The 21,081-nt window shown below is 42.7% G+C and overlaps 2 protein-coding genes across 4 annotated transcripts; one reads left to right on the forward strand and one right to left on the reverse strand.

Moving 5' to 3' along the window:
• Positions 1–5,995: 5,995 nt before the first annotated feature.
• Positions 5,996–9,220, reverse strand: LOC103708158 (ATP synthase delta chain, chloroplastic-like). The gene is made up of 2 exons (XM_008792956.4): positions 9,052–9,220; positions 5,996–7,072 (listed from the first exon to the last, which is right to left on the reverse strand). The coding sequence occupies exon 2, from the start codon at positions 7,070–7,072 to the stop codon at positions 6,320–6,322; it is 753 nt and encodes a 250-aa protein (XP_008791178.1). The 5' UTR covers positions 9,052–9,220; the 3' UTR covers positions 5,996–6,319.
• Positions 9,221–10,829: 1,609 nt separating this feature from the next.
• On the forward strand, positions 10,830–21,081 carry LOC103708156 (protein ANTHESIS POMOTING FACTOR 1). Of its 3 annotated transcripts, none has more exons than XM_008792955.4 (12): positions 10,830–11,035; positions 11,131–11,214; positions 13,332–13,432; positions 14,710–14,816; positions 14,919–14,985; positions 15,091–15,190; positions 15,344–15,460; positions 15,537–15,674; positions 17,659–17,740; positions 19,355–19,404; positions 19,931–20,126; positions 20,605–21,081. In XM_008792955.4, the coding sequence occupies exons 2-11, from the start codon at positions 11,143–11,145 to the stop codon at positions 20,090–20,092; spliced, it is 996 nt and encodes a 331-aa protein (XP_008791177.1). In that variant the 5' UTR covers positions 10,830–11,035; positions 11,131–11,142; the 3' UTR covers positions 20,093–20,126; positions 20,605–21,081. The 3 variants fall into 3 exon arrangements, with proteins under 3 accessions (XP_008791177.1, XP_026660839.1, XP_008791174.1); XM_026805038.2 differs by having other exon boundaries at positions 20,662–21,081; XM_008792952.4 differs by having other exon boundaries at positions 20,729–21,081.

Here is a 21,081-nt window from a genome sequence, read left to right on the forward strand (position 1 = left end):
GTCAAAGGGCGAGGCATCACGGACTCACCCGAGTTCTGAGTCTGGGCCGAGTTCTCCCCGTGTGGTGCCGAGTTCCCCTGAGTCGCCGTTGGATACCGAAGGATGGCAGAAGCCAACTAAGCTGGCTACGCGGAGATCGCCGGGGAAGGGGGCGGCCGGTGACTCGGTGGCCGTGAGCGGTGAACCCATCCAAATCGGCATGGTGGCCGAGTCAACCGGGCCGTTGGGCCAGAACCTAGGCCTGGGAAGGCCGGTCCACCAAGTGGCCCTTGAGCCGGTTCGGGGCCAGGGCCTTAGCCCGATGAAGCGGGCCAGGAGCCCAGCTAAATCAAGCCTGCTGCTGGGGGCGGGGAAAATCGGGCGTGGGCCGGCCCAGAACCTGGCCAGAGCATCATCTCCTCCTCCTTCGATGGCTTGGAGAGACGCCGGCGGGAGGAAGGGAGGAGGCACTTCCGAAGCGCCTCCCTACCGCCGGCGAGGCCCCCTACTCGACAGAGATCAGCCGGTGATGCAGGTGGCGGTGGTTTGGAGTCTTCACCGGCGGACGATGGTGCCCTGGCGAGCGGAACGGACCCGTCGGCGGTGGCGGCAGCGGCTGACTCTAGAGTTGGTGCCCAGGTGTCGCTTGCTCCTCCTCCCTGGATGGTGGTGGTGCCTTGGCGAGCCGGGAGATGCGGCCTAGTGGGACGGTGAGGGCCCTAGTGCCTGTGATCGCAGGAGAAGGGCAGAATTCGGCCGTGGGAAGGAGACCGGATGGAGACTCGATAGTGACGGTGGGCATCCCGAGGCACTCTGATGGTGCGTCGACGGGCAGGCCACCGGCTCCGGCTGCCCCTGTAGCTCGAACAGCTGGGCAGAGTGGTGCGGTGGAGGAGCTGGGCATGTCTTCTTCGGCGTCTTTCTCCCCCCAGACAGTCGGTGAAGTGGTGAGGAGGGGTGTGGCAGGGGGCTCAAAACAGGGATCTCCAATTCTAGAACATGGGAGGGTGGTTGATTTGTTGAGAGCTTCAATCCAAGGAAGTGATATTGCGCCAGTAGTAGGGGAAATCAATCTGGCACTAGGAGTGAATAGCCCGGGGAGAGTGGGCACAACCTCATCTGAAAATTTTAAATGAAGGTGCTAGCATGGAATTATAGGGGGGCGGCCAAACCATCCTTTTCCTCCTCGTTCAAGAGGTTAGTTCAGCTTCATAATCCTGAAATTTGCTTTCTTTGTGAAACACGGGTGTCCGGAGATGGATTACGTCGTGTGCAGCGACGGTTGGGAGGTGATTGGGAATCTTTTGCAGTGGAGTCTCGGGGTTTATCGGGAGGTATCCTGTTGTTGTGGAAGCGAGGTATGGCTTCTGTGGATGTTTTTTGCAATTGCTCTCAGCAGGTGGTGATGGTCATCTCAGAACCAAATGAACCCCCGTGGGTGTTATGTGGGGTTTATGCTAGTACCGACTACCGAGCAAGAAGGATACTTTGGGGGGAGCTGACTAGTTTGCTGACCCAGGGAGTACCGACTATGGTGGTAGGTGATTTTAACTGCATCTTAAGCCCTGATGAGAAAAGAGGAGGCAGAGCCTATTCTGACTCGGTGGATAGGAGGGAGTTTTGGGAGTTCTTGGGGAGAAATGGGCTGGTGGACCTCGGTTTTTCTGGACCCCGTTTCACTTGGTGCAACAATCAACTTGGGCAAGCTAGAGTGTGGGAGCGGATTGATAGAGCCATTGCATCAGCAGACTGGATCCAGCGATTCCCAGCCTACCAGGTCAGTCATCTAGCTCGGATTGCTTCTGATCACTGCCCTCTTTTGATAGCTACAGTTTCGGGATCTGTCCACCACAGCCCCTTTCGCTTTGAGAAGCTGTGGTTGTCCTATCCCCAGTCTTGGGATGTAGTCAGGGAGGCGTGGAGTGTGTCAGTTCGGGGAGATGCTATGCAGAGGGTGTCACGGAAGTTGGAGCTCACCAAATGGCGCCTTCGTGATGGAACCGAGAGGTCGTCGGCAATATTTTTCGGAGGTTAGAGGAGGTGGAGGCAGTGATACTGGACGCCCAAGGGCGGGAGGATCGAGGAGAGGAGCTCACGGAGGCCGATATGGTAGATCTGCGGCGATCACTAGCCTCCCACCATTCTTTGTTGCACCAGCAGGAGATTTTTTGGAGACAAAAGTCCAGGATCCAGTGGGTCAAGGATGGCAACCGGAATACTACATTTTTCCACCGATCGACAGTAATCAGAAGGCAGAGGAATACGATCCGATCCTTGAGGGTCGGGGAGGGCCACCGAGTGGAGGAGGATTCGGCAGTTAGACATGCTCTGTTCGAGTTCTTCAGATCCAGGTGGACGGATGATGGTGGTGTATATGAGATGGGTTTGCTCCCCCGGCCAGAGACCATAGTAGGAGAGGCGGAGAATACAGCTTTGGTGCGGCCAGTGTCAGATATGGAGGTGCAGGAGGCGGTTTGGAGTCTTGCAGAGGATAAGGCCCCCGGGCCTGATGGATTTCCACCCTTCTTCTATCGCAGATATTGGTGCGTTGTTAGGAGGACAGTGGTGGAGGCAGTACAGCTGTTTTTCGGTCGAGCGAGGATGACAGATGATTGGAAGGCAACTTTCATTACATTGATACCGAAGCGTCTGGACGCCTCGGAGCCGAGTCACTACAGACCTATTAGTTTGTGCACTACCCTGTACAAGGTGGTGGCGAGAATCATGGTGGGGAGAATGAAGCATTTGATGCCTAGGATCATCAGTCAGGAGCAGGGAGCCTTTGTGGGAGGGAGGAGTATCTCGGACAACATTTTGCTTGCTCAGGAGATGATGGGTGATCTGCAGCGAGCCTCAAGGAGTCGAAGTTTGATGGCAGTTAAAATAGATATGGAGCGAGCCTATGATCGGATCCGGTGGGACTTTCTACGACGGGCATTACAGAGCTTTGGGTTCCACCAGACTTGGATTGACTGGATCCTAGGTTGTGTGCAGGGGCCGAGCTTCTCCATTTTGATCAATGGCACGCCATCGCCATTCTTCCGTGCTACTATGGGACTTCGCCAGGGATGTCCTCTGTCCTCGTTCTTATTTATCATTTGTTCTGATGTGCTTTCCCGCTCCTTGCATGCTGCTTGTGGGAACCGGGAGCTGGTGCCTTATTGTCCAGCCCCGGGTGCCCGACCTATTTCTCATTTGTTATTTGCAGACGACTGCCTCTTAATTGCTAGAGCGGGGGTGAGGGATGCCAGAGCCCTTCAGGGAGTGCTGACAGAGTATTGTGCCATGTCCGGGCAGAGGGTCAATCTACAAAAGTCCGCTATCCTATTCAGTCCCAGTACTGAGGGGAGGGTGCGACGGGAGATCAGGATGATGTTGGGGATGCAGGAGCAGTTGGGGACCCTGGTTTACCTAGGGGTCCCCATCACAGGGAGGAGACTACGGGTGGCAGAGTGCGCTACCTTATTGGAGAGGGTGCGGAGCAGACTAGAGGGGTGGAGAGCATCGTCACTGTCTATGATGGGGAGATTGATATTGATCAGGTCAGTTCTGTGCTCCATGCCTATTTATCTGATGGCTCACACAGCGGTGCCGAAGTCCGTGTTGGAGAGGATAGAGCGGCTTATGCGGAGCTTTCTTTGGGGCTCCTATGGGGGGGCATGGGATACACCTGCTTGCCTGGGAGAGAGTGTGTCAGCCACTGAGTGAGGGTGGGCTGGGGGTGCAGTCACTGTCAGTGCGGCGCGAGGCTCTTTTGGCACGGAGGGCGGTACAGTTTGTTTTGGAGCCGCATGGTCACTGGAGCCAGGTTATGACTGCCAGGTATGGCCGAGCGGAACCCGAGGGGCTGGTGATAGCTCCTCGGAGGAGATCTTTCATGTGGCGAGAGATCGGGAGGTATGTGCCTATGGCTCTAGCGCATTCGAGGTGGCTGATCGGTGACGGACGGAGCATCGATGTGTTGGAGGACCCTTGGGTAGATGCACTTCCACTGAGACTATGGCCGACAGCGATCAGTGTGGAGGCAGGGGCAGGACTACGGGTCTCTGACTTGTTCAGGCCAGGGGAGGCAGAGTGGGATGGTGATAGGCTGGGACAGTTATTTGGGGAGCATCTTGCGGAGCGGGTACGGGCGATCCTCCTTTCGGGTTCTACAGGTCTAGATGTCAGAGTTTGGAGCACTACCTGTCGAGCTACTGCTAGGATCAGCGAGGTTTCCCGGGTTCTTCAGCTGGGGTTACAGTCGGGCCTAGACTGTGGTTGGGTGTGGAGGTTCGGACTACACCAGAGGGTGGCCCTCTTCCTCTGGAAGGTGGCTTGGGAGCGGTTGCCGACATGCTTAGTTTTGAGCAGACGAGGTATGAACCTGTCCCCCTTATGTCTGGATTGCGGGGTGGCCGAGTCAGTGGATCATGTACTCTTCCACTGCGCGAGGGCGAGAGGCGTCTGGAGTTTGACTGAGATCCAGGGGGACGCCTGGAGTGGGAGGGTTATTTTCCTGGAGGTAGTTCGGCATTGGGCTGGTGATCCCCAGATGAGGAGATCAGCCATTAGGGCGTCTTGTACAGCATATCAGATATGGCTGGCCAGGAACGCCCGGGTGTTTGGGGAGCGGAGGCTTTTCCAGCGTTTTGTGATGGAGCGGGCTTGTGCCCAAGCTGATGAGATGATCCATGTAGAGTCTGCTCACAGACCTTTGATAGCTCGGGACACCTGGGGCTCCCACATTGCTTCGGCAGCTCCGCATAGGGTATTTTTTACCTGGGAGCCCCCACATCCGAGTTTCCTCAAGGTCAATTTTGATGGCTTTGTCTTGGACGGTGGCAGGAGGGGAGGGGCCGGATTTACTGTCAGGGGCCCGGGCTGATGCGATGGCAGCAGGGGGCTGTCAGATTTTTGATACTTCAGTTCCAGGGGCAGAGCTGTGCGCGGCCTGGATGGGTCTGTCCTACGCGCGGCGGGTGCTCCACGCGAGCCTGATCCTGCTCGAGGGTGACTCTGCTACGGTGGTTAGCTGGATCCGTAGGGATCCGAGTAGTCATGGTGGTGCCCATCCCTTACTTCGTGACATCTGGATGTTGGCGAGGGAGAGGGTGATATTACAGGCTAGGCATGTGTATCGGGAGGCTAATGGGGCGGCCGACTGGGTGGCATCGTATGTAGCATGCCACTCGGGCGGTACCCTATGGGCTGGGGAGAGAGATATGCCCAGAGCTCTTCGGGACATTTTGTATTCTGACTTTATAGGGTGTATTCGTACCCGCTATGTATGAATCGCCCGCTTTAGCAAAAAAAAAAAAAAAAAGAGCTACTGATGCTGAGCAACGCTACACTCAGAAATCTCACTCAGCTTTCGCCTATCAAGGTTCACAATGCCGCTTCAAAATGGGCCGCAGACTGAGTGGTCTTGTATGTGGCTACTCACTCCAAGGGTGCTCCTGAAGGTTGGAAAGAGAGAGAGTTGCCTAGAGCCCTCTAGAAATATGTTGTTTTCTGGCTTTATTGGATATATCCGTACTAAAACTGTATGAATCATCTGTTTCAGCACCAAAAAAAAAACTACTATTAAGTTGTAAGATTGTGCCATCCATGACAGTGCACACACATTTTGTCCATTCATGTACACTATAATTTGTGGATCAAATATTTATATTGATGTAAGTAGCCATCATAACACGGTGCCATTAATTTAAGATAAAAAAATTTCATATATTTTATCTTTGTGATTGTCTAAGACAGATGCTTTGATCTTTTTTTCTTCTTCCTTAAAACAGTTTCTATACAAAGTAAAAGTGGGAGCCTAGCTGTCTTTTTCAATGGTGAGTGGTATTAAGCGCTGATTTTTCTGATGTTTTAGGATCTAATTGAAAGCCAACATGGATTCCTTTAGCCATGTCTTATGGTGATTGCTTCTTCAATTCACTCAATGAACATGGTTTAGAGATCTTGTGCCAACCATCTATCTGGTTAAAAGATAAAACCAAGAAGGTTGCTTGCAACTTGTTAGACGAGATGATAAAGGTGCAATTCAAGAAAGCGTTAATGTGGGCAAGCTCTCTTACCAAGATTTTTTTTACAAAGCTCATATAAAAGTACAATAGTGATTTATTTGTTACATCGCAAAATAAAACAGAAAGGATGTTTTGTGAGGACTTGCAGTGATATTTCCTCCCAGCACTGAAGTTATTTACTGTCAGCAACAGCAAGTATAGTCAACAAACAAACACAGCCAGACTATTATTCTTACTGAAGTGAGTTAATATCCTGATGACATCCAGTCTCTGATGCCAAAATTTCAGAGCTAACCGGTATAGAATCAGCATGCTTCTCGATATGCACTTCAGCGCTTGCTCTTCAAGAGACTCCAATTCTGGCCATGGCTGGCAATTCTCTGATCAGAAGATTCGACGCGCGCCGCAAGCGCAGCCAACTGACCTTTAACGCTGAGGTCAATGACATGGGAGTCGTCATCACCATAGCTAATGACGAAGCCAGCTATTAATGATGGATCGATGATGTTCTCCATTCTCAAGTTTGGAAAGCCTGTCAGTCTCTGCATCTTCTTAGCTATGAGATCGATCTGTCTGCCGTCCAGCTTCACAGCAGAGGAAACAACAATGGCGAGCACGCCGCTTGGCTGCGAAGAGATGCTGCCTGCAGCCTCTCCCATGACATCTTTTATCGCATCCAACTTCTCATTATCCATAAAAGCATGCAAGAAGTTCAGAGAGAAGGGCTGGAATTCCACATCACGTACTGCTGTCCTGCATCCGTCGTTACGCTCGATCGTCGCAGGATGATCCATGGGCTTCGATTGATGGTCATTACTAAACCATTCCGGCATGCCATTCTGACTCTCATTCTCAATAGTAGCATTGGTTGCTCCACTAAAAGATTCCCCTACTGAGGAGTCTCTGCTTGCAATGGTTATTGAGGTTCTCTTCGATGAGCTCAGCTGGGGTGCCTTCAAGGAACGAGTTCCATGCAGCGGCATGGCCATTGGAAGATGTCGACACACATCTTGGGTATCAGTACCTTTGGAAGGGAACAATGGCTGCCCACAGGGACCGGCAGACTGATTTAAGATGCTCATCTGCAAGATTTTAAAAGTGTCGATCATCTCATTGAACGTATCAAATGGCATCCAAGGAGACACGAAGTCGAGCAATGCAATTTTATCGAAAAATATACAAGTTTGCATCCCATGATTTTATAATGCTATGATGAAGTATGAAGATATGATTCGTTAAACCTGAAAAGGATTAATGTTTGAAAATTTTGGGTCAGTGATATGAAGACAAAACAACACGACTGAAGCCCGAATTAATGATGAATTTATTTGACTCGGCAAACTGATGACATTAAGCTCCCCTTGTTGCCTAATTTTTGATTTGGAAGAATCATACAAAAAAACATGAATTATTTGGAATTTTTTTAATTTTCTCTTGAATTTTAATTTAGTACAATTAGGTCATTAATCTTTTACATTCGTTCAACTCGGACTCTGGCTATGAATTCCGTCTGATTGCTATGAATTCCTCTTTAAATTTGTAGCCAGGGTCCAAATTGAACAAATTTAAATGTTCGATGACATGATTACACTAAATTAAATTTCAGAAAAAAATTGAAAACCCCCCAAATAGTTTTTTTTTTGCATGATTATTTCGTTTCTGATTTTTTCAGATAATGCAGACAACGATCTATATGCAATTTTACATGAAATTGCAGGTCATGTAGAATGAAAGTTTAATCATCAATGAGCCAAAAGTGTGAATTGGCACATAGAAAGACAACAGTGTAGAGCTTTGAAAGGCAGAGCTGACACCTGCATTTCTCCAAGGCAAGTACCAAGAATTCTGACTAAAATTTTCAGATTAGCCTTCTCCTTGTAACAAGAATGCTGAAAAATCTCAGGTTCTATGGAGCCAACGGGCCTGATCTTGGTGTGGATATGGAATTGAATTCAAGCTAACCCACACAGACGCAAGCACGGTGGACAAGCGTGCATCTTAAGAATGTACGGATCCTGATTTATTGGACTGGTTTAGAACTTGGGAGGACTTGTTGAACTAGTTGGATCTGTTTCAAGATCGCAGAGCTGAGAATTTGGACCAGAAAAAGCTCGTCCTCTACATAAAATGATATGCTGTTAGCTAGGCAATTCATTGCCTGAGGTTGCCTAATTTGAATGCAGAGCATTCAAGTTTCATCAGCATGCGAAGTTGAGTGCCTCTCCTAAGAAAACAGCTCCTTCAAGTTATTGTGCTAGTCTTCCATGGTAGTATTCATTTTGAGAACGAACACTCCATAACGCCATAGAAGTCATCAAATGCAAATCTATAATCATGGCCCATCTGTTTCTTATACTTCTATTCAGCATCTCTCACAGTTGGTTAATTAGAGATAGCTCACAGCAGAAAATGCGCAGCTTCTTATCAAACTTATTTGGTGGCATAACTATGGAAAACAATCAGATTGAATCATGGAAGAATCCCATATTTGGTGGCTTTCACAGGAACATCGAGGAGTTTCGATGAGATGTCTCATGCACACAGAGGCAAGCAGGGCAGAGGAGTAGTGCATTTTAACTACTGCTATGAGACGCGGTAAGATCATGTAAACTTGTTGGCATGATTCTGGAGTTAAGAATCTGAAGAAAGAACGACTAGATCTTCCTCCATGCAAACAAACATGCTGGTGGCTTGGAAATTCATTGCCTGAGGTTGTCCATTTTGAGCGAAAACATTCCTCTGTTGTGGAAAAAAAGAAAAGCTTGCAAGATATTATGATATCTCTCCATGCAACTGGTACTGATGATTTTGAGAATAAACACTCATTAATCCATCTTCTATTCTTGGAGGAACAAATTATTATATCATGACAGAACCTGGTACAAAAAGCATTACGGTAATATGATGTTCACAAACTCGCTCTAGATCCCATCTTTTCCATCTTTCTGGAAGGTGGGATGGTTTCCTCTCACTACATATTTCACGAGCTACCAAAATATCCCGGGCAGGAATAATTACGAGGAGAACGATCAGTTCGTAAGAAGAAGAATAAGAGAGAGACCTGTAAAGCGGAAGAAGAAACGTCCTCCACTTGAGCTGAGTCGAGTTGAGGAAACAAAGGACGAGAGAAGAGGCCTCAGCGTTTCTCTGAACGAGCAACAAGGTGGAAGGAAGGGGAGGGAATAAAAATTTTGTTCTATCTTGTATTGGGGAATGGATAATGGAGGATTGCGTGGATACATAATATATAGGGAGCTCTCGCGTCGTGGAGGAGCAGGAGGCGATGACAGCCGCAGAATCCCCATCTTCACCTCTGATATGAGATCCACTCGTCTCCGGCCCCTCGAACGATCTCCATCACATCACATCCTCTCGATATTCCATGGATAAGCCTGGGATAAAGTATGGATTGCCTCGGAAACCACTCAAGCTGCACCCGCAACGGGATGCTTGGGTTAATGGACTCCGTTTCTATCTATTGAACTCATCTATTCAACCCGAGCATGGTCTGGTTTGACCCAGTCGGATCAACCTAACCTAATCCAAACTCCGAAACACGTGTATCAAGATTTATGAAGTCAGGCTGGTCAAGCTTCAAATTAGGTTTGAGTCAAATTCAAATTAGGTAACTTAGAAAGAGGAATATGTGTGAGTCATGACCTTAACCTATGGGGATCATCCAAGTTGCATTCTTCTTGTGTAATGATTGAAGTTATCAAAAAAATCAGACAAAGGCAAATTTGTTGAAAGACATGGATGTCTGATCAAATTGTTGTAGATACCGATTATATATAGAATTCTCACAAGCAATAGAGGCATATGTCACGAATGACATCATTGAGAAGTCGGAGTTGAAATAATTAAGATCTATTTATACTTTCACTCAAGTTTTATACCTTCAAAAATATAACTTAGTCCAAAAGTATATTTTGTAATTATTAATAATCATAGCTTGGTCTCTAACAAAAATTAGGGCCAGCCAGACTGAATGGCGTATTTGACAATACCCTTCTATTTTTCATTTTTTTTTGTAAAATTGCCATAGTTTTTTGAAATAAAAAATTATTTTTTTAAAAAAAAGAAAGTGAGAGCAAGAAATAGCGAATATTTGTGCAAATATTATATTCAACATCACTCTCTTTATAGTATTTACTAATTTGTAGAGAAAAGAAAACAACCGCGACAAATATGCATTCGATTAATGAAATGCTCTTCATGCATCATTTTCTTGTAATTTAGCTCCCTGCAAATTCTATTCTAAAATATTTCATCTTATAACAATGTTGAAATTATGATCATCTTAATATTAAATGAGATCTATCACGCGAGGTTAGGATATAATCCTAAATACAATGAGTGGACCCAAAATAAGATTATCAAAATATTAATCATTATGTGGAATATATTTGTTTATTATACTACTTATTAGTTATAACCAACCTTCAATTTTCTCTACCCAACCCCTCTTCTCGATCTAGCTTTTTTTTTTTTTTGGTGCAACGGCAGCTCACACGCTACGCATGTGAATGCAGCCAATACAATCAGATAACAGAGTCGGCACAGTGTCACGAGTCATCCATATAAACCCTCTAGAATGGTGAGCCGCATGGAAAGTAACTCAGTATGCTGCATCATTTGCTTTCTTGTAGATATGCGTGGCCTGTTGGGAGCCATACTCCTCCAGTAGTCTACGTATATCGAAAAATAGAAGCCTGCCCTCGCCTGTACACCTCTGATCCCGGATCCAGTCGATCATCGCAGCCGAGTCGCCCTAATCTATCTTTCGCGGATGCGCCTTGGGTGCACTCTCCACAGTTCTAGGTTTTTTTTCTCGGGTGGGGCGGGGGCTGCCAGGGTTCTCTCAACCGGACCGGGCTCGGGCCAGCAGCTTCTATGCAGGGTCTGCACAAAAACCCAACCAAATCGGTCGGGCCAACTGGTTCTCCGAGGCGTCTCCAGCTCAAACTCCACCTACCTTCTTCCTCGCCTCCCCGCACCTCCCCCTCGCTCCCGAAACCGAGCGTCGCAGCAGCTATACCAGACCGGTGATCCTGTTCACCTCCAATTAGTCGTTCATATTCTTTTGTTTTATGGTTTCTGATCAAGAACTCTCGCCCTTTCTTCATATTTTCTTGCACAGAAAGCAAAGGTGATGTCGGCGATCGCACAACTCGACGATGAGACCGTCCACAGCATGGCAGTCGGTGCCATCTTCAATGACTATGTGAGTATTGATTTCCGATCAATACATATGTTTATACATTGTTGTTTCCTTCTTGATGAAATTTTTAGGTTAATTTGGATATTTATGTACCTGAGGAAATTGCACGATTGTCATTCTTTTATATATGATTAGTTACACTGTTTACCCTAATTCTAGTATGATGAGATTGAAGGGATTTGTTCCTTCGATGGCTTGACGTTATCATGTGCTTGACGCTATCTGTTTAAGGACATATTTTATTCATCTTTTTTCCGCTCCTCATGGTCGGAGCTTGTCCATATGGGGGAAAGGTGAAAAGGGTCCTTGCTAAGGAACCATCTGGTTGTTTTGTTTGATGGTGGTGGCCACTGATAAGAAGATAGGGCCTATTGAGCTACAAAAACCACGGTGTCATGTCTAGTGTTTAATTCTCTTCAAATTTGTTCTTCTTTACTTTATGTTGATTCTGAATTAAGGTGCTTTGCAAGGAAAATGGGTCGGTGGATGTGCTTAGAGTTAGTTATCAGTTGTGGCTTATACATGCCATTGTTATTACCGGGGAGTCTGTTATTTTGGTTCATTGGCTTACACCTTCTTCCTAAGAGATGGATACAACCTGGTACATAGTATACCATATTGGTCCGAACTGGTCTGTATGGGGCGTACCGTACCATACCGATTCGGTACCGGTACCCAATTCGGATGGTGTACTAGCACTCGGTCACCAAAACAATTTCGTATTATACTGACATGTGCTAGTATGACACCGGTACGAGTTTCGGTACCGAGGTAGCAAATCTTGGTCTAGTATATTAGTGCTTGTCTTCCCTTCTTCATGCTAAGACGATTCCAACCATAGAGGAGGCTTTCTAGGTCGGTAAGTTCTCTTATAGACTTGTACAACCAATTAGGTAGGTTTCCCTCTCTTGAACTAGTCTTGCATTTTGGTTGGGGCACCCTGCGCTTTCCTAAAGTTGCCTTTCCTAGAAACTCAACAACACTAGTCAGAATTAACTCAACATTGCAAGCCAGTATTAGGAAATATTCATAATTTTATGGACCATGCCTTGATTGGAAAACTGTACCCTTTGTAGATGAACTCTGAGCACAATAAACTTGCCCAAGCTATATAAATTCTAATCCTAGATAACTCAAAGACAATAGAATGATGTGAAATAACTTACTTTGATTGTTACTTTATAAAATTTTCTAACATTTAGGGATTTGTTTTTTGGACCAAAACTCTGAAACTTGATGCAAAACTGCTGAAACTATTGAAACTGATGAAACTCTACCCAGGGACTGAAACCAAAAGTAAAGCTGGATTTTAAAACCTTGATCTCAAAGGTGTATTATCCCATCTTACATCAAACCTATACCTCATCTTTATTATTCTATGAACCATCTGCATTCATGTTATCTGCATTAGAAGAATATCCTCTCCCCATAGATGGGAGTTGGAAAGTGAATGATAGCATTCTATATTTCTATTGTGACGCCTGTGCGCAAGGTGCCCGCCCGCCACACTCCCCTTTCTCCTATTCCATTGCAAAAGAAGTTGGTCTGGTTGGCTTGCTTGCCAAGAGTCAAAGCTGTCAAACTTCCTTGTTCTAGCCCCAGCTGCTGGCTTAGATGTTCAAGAAATCAAAGGAAGAAAGAGCAATGTGGCAAAACAAGTACACAAAATCTATCTCTGTTGGGAACTGTTGATTAACCCATATTTCTGTCTTTCCTCGATACCTCCTGAACATAAGGAGGTTAACACACGTGTGATTTCCACATCCACGAGTAGCCTTGCATTGTGTGGACTTCCCTTCCCCAATCCAGAACTAGTCGACCTTTCATCACAAATTGAAGCAGAGGCGCCCTTGAACGCGGGCAAGGCGCGAATACAAATACGAGACACTAAACCCGGTGTGAAACCAATCAACTATATAAATTGGTTTTGTTTGGATCACACTTGCACTAAATTTCTTTTTGAAATGTGTAATGGATGCAATGACACTTATCCAAGTCTCAGTTACCCATTTGTATAGTTAATGGTCTTGAAGCATGGCTTTTATCTTCTTTCGCTACATAATGTTCAGTTACATGATTTGGGTGTTATATCTTGTTGGTCTCATGTCAACTTGTTACAGGTAGGGAAAATAAGTTCTCTTGATTTTCATCGTACAGAAGATCTGCTTATCACCTCATGTGAGGATGATTCTATACGCCTTTATAATATCACAAATGCTACGTGAGTATACTTTACCCTGTGATTTTATGCATATATTGAGATTAAGTTTGTTATAGTGGTAATATGGTAGTCATGGCATTTTCTTTATTGTACAATACATTATTTTGGTGTTGATTATAAGTCCGATACATCACAACCAAATTTCTTATGGTTTATGCTTCAACTTGTTCATGCTTGTGCTTTCTGTGGGAGGGTCCAAGGGTGGTTTTGTAGGATAAGTAGATTATCCAATAAGAGCATTCAATTTTAGGTGGACGGAATCCTCCTATATAGTGTCAAACTTCTTTCGTTATTTTTAAGTAGCTAGTTCATATTTCACTTGACCAAAATCAGGGCACCTTATGGTCCTAATCCATAAGTACAATCGAAATTACCTTGCTTGTGGGCCAATTCAGGATACAAATATATGGAAGTCTAAACTACGAGAAAGCTAGACGTGCGGAGGGCACTATTTGTGTACTCATTCTCTTGATGGGTACAATGACATATTATTCGGTGTTTTTTTTGTGTGAAGTTTTGACATTGACTAATTTATGTTAGGGTGTGACAAGTTGATCAAGGGACAAATCTCAAGATTAGTTGACTTTGCCTCCACTTTCATATATATCCAATGCTCCTTTTAGAATTATTTATCACATCTGAGATGTCCACTTCTGGTGGCAAGATGATTACCTATCCTCCTTTCTTCACATCCATCACCATCTCATACATGGATCAGGCTGATTGACATTAGAAAAATGCACATGCAGGAAAGTCCATGTCTGCTTGTAACCACTGGATGAGATAGTCATATTTTATGAATAGGTGACCCTCACACGGGCCAAATTGTACTTTAGCTCTTTCCCTATGCAGATGTGCACATGGGGGGCTTGGGGGGAGAGGGTTCAGGGATCAGTGTTCATTGATTGTTAGCATCTGTCATGTATCTCTGTTATTCGTAGTATCGTGCTCTCCGTGTAGTGTTTTTCATCTTGTTTCTTATTGTTCTTCAGGTATGAGATCTAGAAACTTTATACAACGAATCAAGTGTCTCATTCTTTTACAGGCAGGGTTTCTCTTATGTTACTCTATAAGTGGATTTTATTATCCCTTCATGGGAAGGGTTCCATTTTTGACTTTTTTATGGTAGCTATATCTTTGCTCTTTTACCAATAGATGAGACACAGCCCAGAGATATAAAAGCTATTCTTATTTTGTCAAACCAGAACCTAGAAAAAATAATGTGATTTTCTTTGTAATTTTTGTATTAATAAGTCAGAGTTGATTTTTATATTCAGGTTGCTGAAGACAACATATCATAAGAAGCATGGCGCTGATCGAGTTTGCTTTACACATCATCCGAGTTCCATTTTATGCTCTTCAAGATATGATTTGGAATCTACAGGTGCTGCTTTTCTTTATGTTGCACTATGATTTGATTTCCATTGGACATCTCCCCATAGGAGCAGGCAGGTTTTTTCCCCTCTAATACTCTTTTCTTAAACAGAATCTTTGAGGTACCTTTCTATGTATGATAATCGTTGCCTACGCTACTTTAAAGGGCACAAAGAGAGGTGGTGATTCTGTTGCCATTTGGTAATCATGCAGTTGAAATTTGGATTCTTATCATCCACCTTATTTCTCTAATTGCTAAATAAGCTCTTCCATTTTGATTTCAGAGTTGTTTCACTCTGCATGTCTCCTATCAATGACAGTTTCATGTCTGGGTCGCTTGACCATAGCGTAAGATTATGGGATCTTCGTGTAAATGCTTGCCAGGTTGAAGTGTGCTTCTTGCTGTGCATCTTAGGGTTTTGAAATAAGTGCATAAGGGATTAGCAACAGATGATTCTTTGAAACAGACTTAATCTAGGTCAAAACATACTATTCAGATTGTCTGAATGCAATTCATGGTTACTGTTTAACCTTCAGGGGATTCTGCGGTTACGTGGTAGGCCCACTGTTGCTTATGATCAACAAGGCCTTGTTTTTGCAGTTGCAATGGAGGGGGGTGCTATTAAGTTGTTTGATTCCCGTTCTTATGACAAGGTCTTTATCCAAAGTAACCATGAGTTCGTGTAATTTATCTGGAATGATTACGTATAACATTCTCTCCAAATCTCAGGGTCCATTTGACACCTTTCTGGTTGGTGGAGATACTGCAGAGGTTTGTGATATCAAGTTCAGCAATGATGGCAAGTCCATGCTCTTGACAACAACAAATAACAATATCTATGTTCTAGATGCCTATGGAGGAGAGAAGGTTGGTTTACCACTGGGATTTTCATACATTATCCATTAATCAAAATTATTAAAATCTGGCATGACAACATTTGATCCTTAAAGTGAAATAGAACCTTCTAATTTTGATGCTTACCACATCCACTAGTATCAGTTCTTCATCCTGAGATTTTTCCTTTTAAATTGTTTCTATTTAAAAGTCATAAGTGGCTTGTGGGTGGATGTATAAATGACGTCGCAAAGCCTTATGTCGATGAAAATCTTTTTTTCCTTTGATTTACAATTGTATTAAATTTTCTGTTAGCAAAATTTTGCATCTCTACAAGAACTTTAAATAACCCTTTGTTTATTGAATTTTGAATGACGTTAAATCATTTACAAATTTGTAACTTTGTGAATAACCTTTATTACATGAAAGTTATCTTTTCAGGAAGATTGTAGTGCTGTTATCACATTTTATACCCTCTTGAAACTTGAATTCTACCCACTCCCCTTAACGGAGTAGAAAGCCAATTTGTCTCAGCCTATGTATCAAGAAGCTTAAAACTCTTTTTACCCTTAAACTTATGCTGCTTAGCCATGCTATAGCCTCAGTTAAATGAATGTCACTTGTGCCTGATACTAGTATCCGAAACACCAGCCTCTCCTATTATGTGTTTGCTTTATGAATCCTAATTCTCTGCTAATTCCCTTTTAGAGCAATATTCTCTGTTTAGACATTCTTTCCTAATCCTTTCTATAACTTGAATCCTTTTTTTTTGAAAAAAAAATGGCCCTCCTTGTGACAAAGACAGCCTCCTTTAGAAACCAAATTTATTTGTTATTCTCAACGGGGCGTGGCCATCTTCATATTAGATGCAATATCTACATAACAAGGTTGCTTTCGGCTTAAAGAGTTGAGATTTGTTTCCTCATTCTATTCGTTTAATCTGGAATCTTCACACTGAATACAAACATCTATTCTCCACAGTGCATATGTTGTTATCTTTATTGCTTCTAGTTTAAAAAATTCAAGACATATCTAAGAGTTGGAAATATATCAGACACTTCATGGATTTATTATACTCTTTAATAGCAGATTCTAACTGTTGGTGGACTCTTACAATTATGAGTTCAATATGGCTTTTATCCCACCATAATAACATCTGGAGTTAGTCTTGTTCTTGAGGCTGACTAATGCTGGATGGTTAAAAAAAGAATTATGAATTTTCATGTATCTTGTTTCCTTGAGCTAATTTGGAGTTTGGATGTGGAATGTATTTTGATAAGAAGACTTGTAAGCCAGACAACAATAAACTATTGGTTTTCTTGAAACATTTAAAAAATAACATGCTACCTACATTGCTGGTGTCTTTTTCATCATTCTTAATGCTAATATCATTAGAAAATAAACATTCTATATTTCATGATTTGTACTTGTTACCGCTTCTTGGATACATGTAAACATTATCAATTGGCTAGTGTTGTTGTCTTTAGTGCACACATCAAACAAGTCAATTTATTGAAACATTTGAGATAAAGGGTGACATTTTGAAATATGAATATATTGATCACTGAGTATAGCACTTAACAATAATGCACTTTGTTAATTTTACGTACAAGGTGAAACACCATAGGAAATAATAGCTTTTACTATTTTTGCCGAGCAAGTAACTTTTTCTATTTCTTTATTCAACGTTACAAAAAGAGATTAATGAAAATGTAATTTATTCCTATGTCTCTGTGTGCGCACGCGTGCGCTGTGTGCCAAATTAGACTTTTGTATAGGCATTCAAATTCAATTCTCACATTTGTGACTTTGCAACTTGGGTAAAACCGGATCTATTCTTTTGCTTATGACCGACGTAGTCTTCTTCCACCCAGTTACGAGGTGTTTATCAAAGTACGAGTTGTTTAACCAGTCACACATATTAGCTATAAATCGTTGCTATTTCTTTTTTAATGATATGTTTGAGGCAATACTAAGGATTGACAAATTGAAATTGTCACTTCATCTTTCTATGCAGCGTTGTGGATTTAGTCTGGAACCATCACCTAATTTAACATCTGAGGCTACCTTTACTCCAGATGGGCAATATGTAGTGTCAGGTGAAATCATATGTATTCCATTTTAGTTTACCTTAATGTAAATTGATATATGCTTTTTGGCTTTTTATTATATATGTGGATGAAAATGTAGCTACACCTTTAAAGGCACCATGATGGTTAAAATATGTTTCCAACAGCAAGATTGTTCATCAATTCCTCAACTAGAGTCCATTTCTCTGGCACCTTGTAGCTTTTGTTAACATGTGCTACAAACAAATGACCTTAGTTTAATATATACATATTGGCCTGATTTAATAATAAAAACCTTAACAGCTGTCTCGGTAACTAAAATCTTTTTTAATGTTCTCCTTTATTCTTTTTCCTTTTTTATCGCTTAAATTGCCACATCAACTTCCTTCCATTTATATAGGTTCTAGTGAGGTTATTGATTGATCATACATAGATTTGTAAAACCAACTTCATATAGATGATTTGAGGACTGTCAGTATGTGGGTTTTAGTTCTCTTTCCTTTTTGGTTCCTACAGTGCTTCCAACAATCGAGAGTCATATTTCACCTTTGTTGATACAAATCAACTGTTGAGATTCTCTTTTTTTATCAATAAAAACTCCTATTTTTTCTCAATTATTTGTCCCTTCCGTTATTTGTTCCATTCTCTACATTTTCTCTTGTTTACTCTTCATATCGATCTTTAACTGTCTTATCATTCTTTTTCACCTTTTTCAATCATAGAAAATGCCTCTTTCAACCTTTTGGACATTCTTTCTCTATCTAATAGCGCATCAAGCCTCTACATGCATATACTATGATATAGCTATAGGTCTCATACATATTTTGTCTTATAAAGGTGTCTTTCCTAAGAAGGCATATTAGTTCTATCATCCAAGCCATGAGTCATTCTTATGACCCTTGCAAGGAAATGGACAGAAAATGGCAAGATGAATAGATAAACCATACATATTTAGACCTATACATGAGGCTATCCGACATTAAGTAAATAGGGGTGGGAATTGGTTGGGCTGAGCGAAGTTTGGGGTCAGCAGACCTCTTATACAAACATCAATGTGTATGTTTGGACGTATCTATGTGAAGAATGATGGGTGAATTTGAAGTGAGCTTGCCATTGTTGGAGAGAGAAATAGAAATAGCCCATCTATTTTTTAAGAGTATTTTAGCATTAGATTTTCGTAGTTGAATATTCCTGAAACTCCATTCTCTACATCTCCTCAGTTGCATCGCCTGTGCCATGTTATACTGCAATATATGCATATGTAGCAGAGTTTTATCTGCAGGTGCTTATAGTGTAGTGCATCTACCATCTACTGCATGCTTGGTCTCTATGCGGCTGTACAGGTCTCACACCATGGAGTATGCAGCGTCAATGCATTTTGGTTTAATGCTGTACACACAAATGCAAGCTCAGTTTTGGTCATGTATCTGCAGACAAGCTGCTTTGCATATAATGTGGATTTTCTTTTTTTAAAAAAATATCATTGTTGTGAAACAAATTCTTAATGCTATGTTCTGCTCCAACATTTGATTAGCATATTGTCATTGAATAGTTAGACTAGTGCCATATCTAAATTACTTCTATTGGGAAGTTTAATTATTTCAAGCATAAGTGTTGACTCTAACATCAGTGTACATCATATAGGCTCTGGAGATGGAACCTTGCATGCTTGGAACATCAACAAGCGAAATGAGGTATATCATTTTTTCCATTTTCAGTTTTTTTTGGTCTGTCAAAGGCCAGAGGCCCAGAAGCAATTCCATCGATATAACAATTAGCTAACAAGATGTCTTCCCTCATCTGTTCCCACTGATGTCCTTAATGTCAGTTTATGTATGGTCTAATATCTTGAAATGTGTCTCGTGATCAGTTTTACTACATCGACCAAATTACGTAACCTGCTTCATAACAGAAAACAGCAAAAGCCATCTCATAAATGATAGTTTCGGCTGTGGTTGTTTATAAATTAAGGTGGTGGGGTTCTTTGTCTAGAAATGCTCATCTTTCTCATTCCAGAAAAATAGGAAAAGATACTAGATCAACTTTCAAGGGAATCATTCTACTTTGTTTCAACTTTCAAGAAGTGCTTGGGAACAATAGAAGCTATGATTATACGGATAATAATTTGGCAGCAGAAGTATGAGTGGTTATCTGCTGCTTTTTATAACAAACCTTCTATTTGGATGCAAGTTCCTCTTGACAACAAGGATTCCTTCACAGGTAGCCTGCTGGAACAGTTACATTGGTGTTGTGACTTGCTTAAAGTGGGCTCCGCGTCGTGCCATGTTTGCAACTGCGTCAACAGTCCTTACTTTCTGGATACCCAACCAATCTAAGTCGAATGAAGAGCCCAGCACAGCTGAAGCGGGACATGGTGAATGATTGAGTTCACCATCTTTAAGCTGCTTAAGAATAGGTATTGTTTAACCTACTTTAAAGCAATTGTTTGTTGATGCTTCTGGTTAAACTCACGAAATTTTGTGTAAACTCCATTGTTGAAACAAAAAACAACTCCTCCTCTATTCTTTTTGGTCTGATTTTTTTTTCCTTTTGCATTGGTTAATTGGAATTAACGTTTGTGCTGCAACTTCTCTTGCATTCAATTCAAAATTCCAGTCAAAGGTTTTCTTGTTGGTTTTGAGTGTGCATTGTCTGTTTCATTCCCCTCAACATTTACTTTACATCAATCTCATGCTCCTGAAGATATAACAGTCATAGCCACTAAATTTTGCTACCTCTTGTGGGATACTGCATCCTTTAAAAGCTGTACTACTGGTAAGGTTAAAATTGATGGTATCTGTCTCCAGAATGCCTGTTTGATGTACTCCATTACAATGTCATTTTATTACCTGCTTCTGTAGTGGGAAGGAGAATAATTTCATTTACGTTTCTAGTTGAGATATAGTCTTATCTTCCAAGACGCTACTGAAGACTTGGCTGTTTCCTCCCAGTAATGCTACCCACTCAATAGAGGCCATGAGGTTCTGACCCAGCTCCTGTTATCTTCCTTATTTCCAGACGGTTCAGTGGGTCATATCTCAAGCACCACATGGAGATATCTGCCATCTAAAATGGGTGACATAACAGTGGTTTCATCGGCAATGAGGAGGAAGCAAATACAAGCAGATCAGCGCATGCTTCATTTGTTTGTGTAGGCTTATTTGCATGTAATTGCTCATGAGAATAAGACATGGCCATGGAAGGCTAACCTTGTATACTTCTATAGGGCAAGTGTCATCGGGATTCTGATCTGTAGCTGCCTCCAAGCACTCTTTGGATCATCCTCTCGGAAACTTCCTTTCTTCTGATCATATTTTGATAGAGATACAAACTGTTGATGTTAATATAATCTTCTTCCATTTGTTCGGAAA

The sequence above is a fragment of the Phoenix dactylifera genome, chromosome 4 (assembly GCF_009389715.1).
Source record: "Phoenix dactylifera cultivar Barhee BC4 chromosome 4, palm_55x_up_171113_PBpolish2nd_filt_p, whole genome shotgun sequence".
NCBI classification, from domain to species: Eukaryota; Viridiplantae; Streptophyta; class Magnoliopsida; order Arecales; family Arecaceae; genus Phoenix; species Phoenix dactylifera.

Excerpts from the sequence above, each read along its gene's own strand:
- LOC103708158 (XM_008792956.4), bottom strand. The coding sequence starts at position 7,072 with ATGAGCATCTTAAATCAGTCTGCCGGTCCCTGTGGGCAGCCATTGTTC.
- LOC103708156 (XM_008792955.4), top strand. The coding sequence starts at position 11,143 with ATGTCGGCGATCGCACAACTCGACGATGAGACCGTCCACAGCATGGCA. Across the intron at positions 15,191-15,343 it reads TTCGTGTAAATGCTTGCCAG|GGGATTCTGCGGTTACGTGG; the intron begins GTTGAAGTGTGC and ends TTTAACCTTCAG. Across the intron at positions 15,461-15,536 it reads ATTCCCGTTCTTATGACAAG|GGTCCATTTGACACCTTTCT; the intron begins GTCTTTATCCAA and ends TCCAAATCTCAG.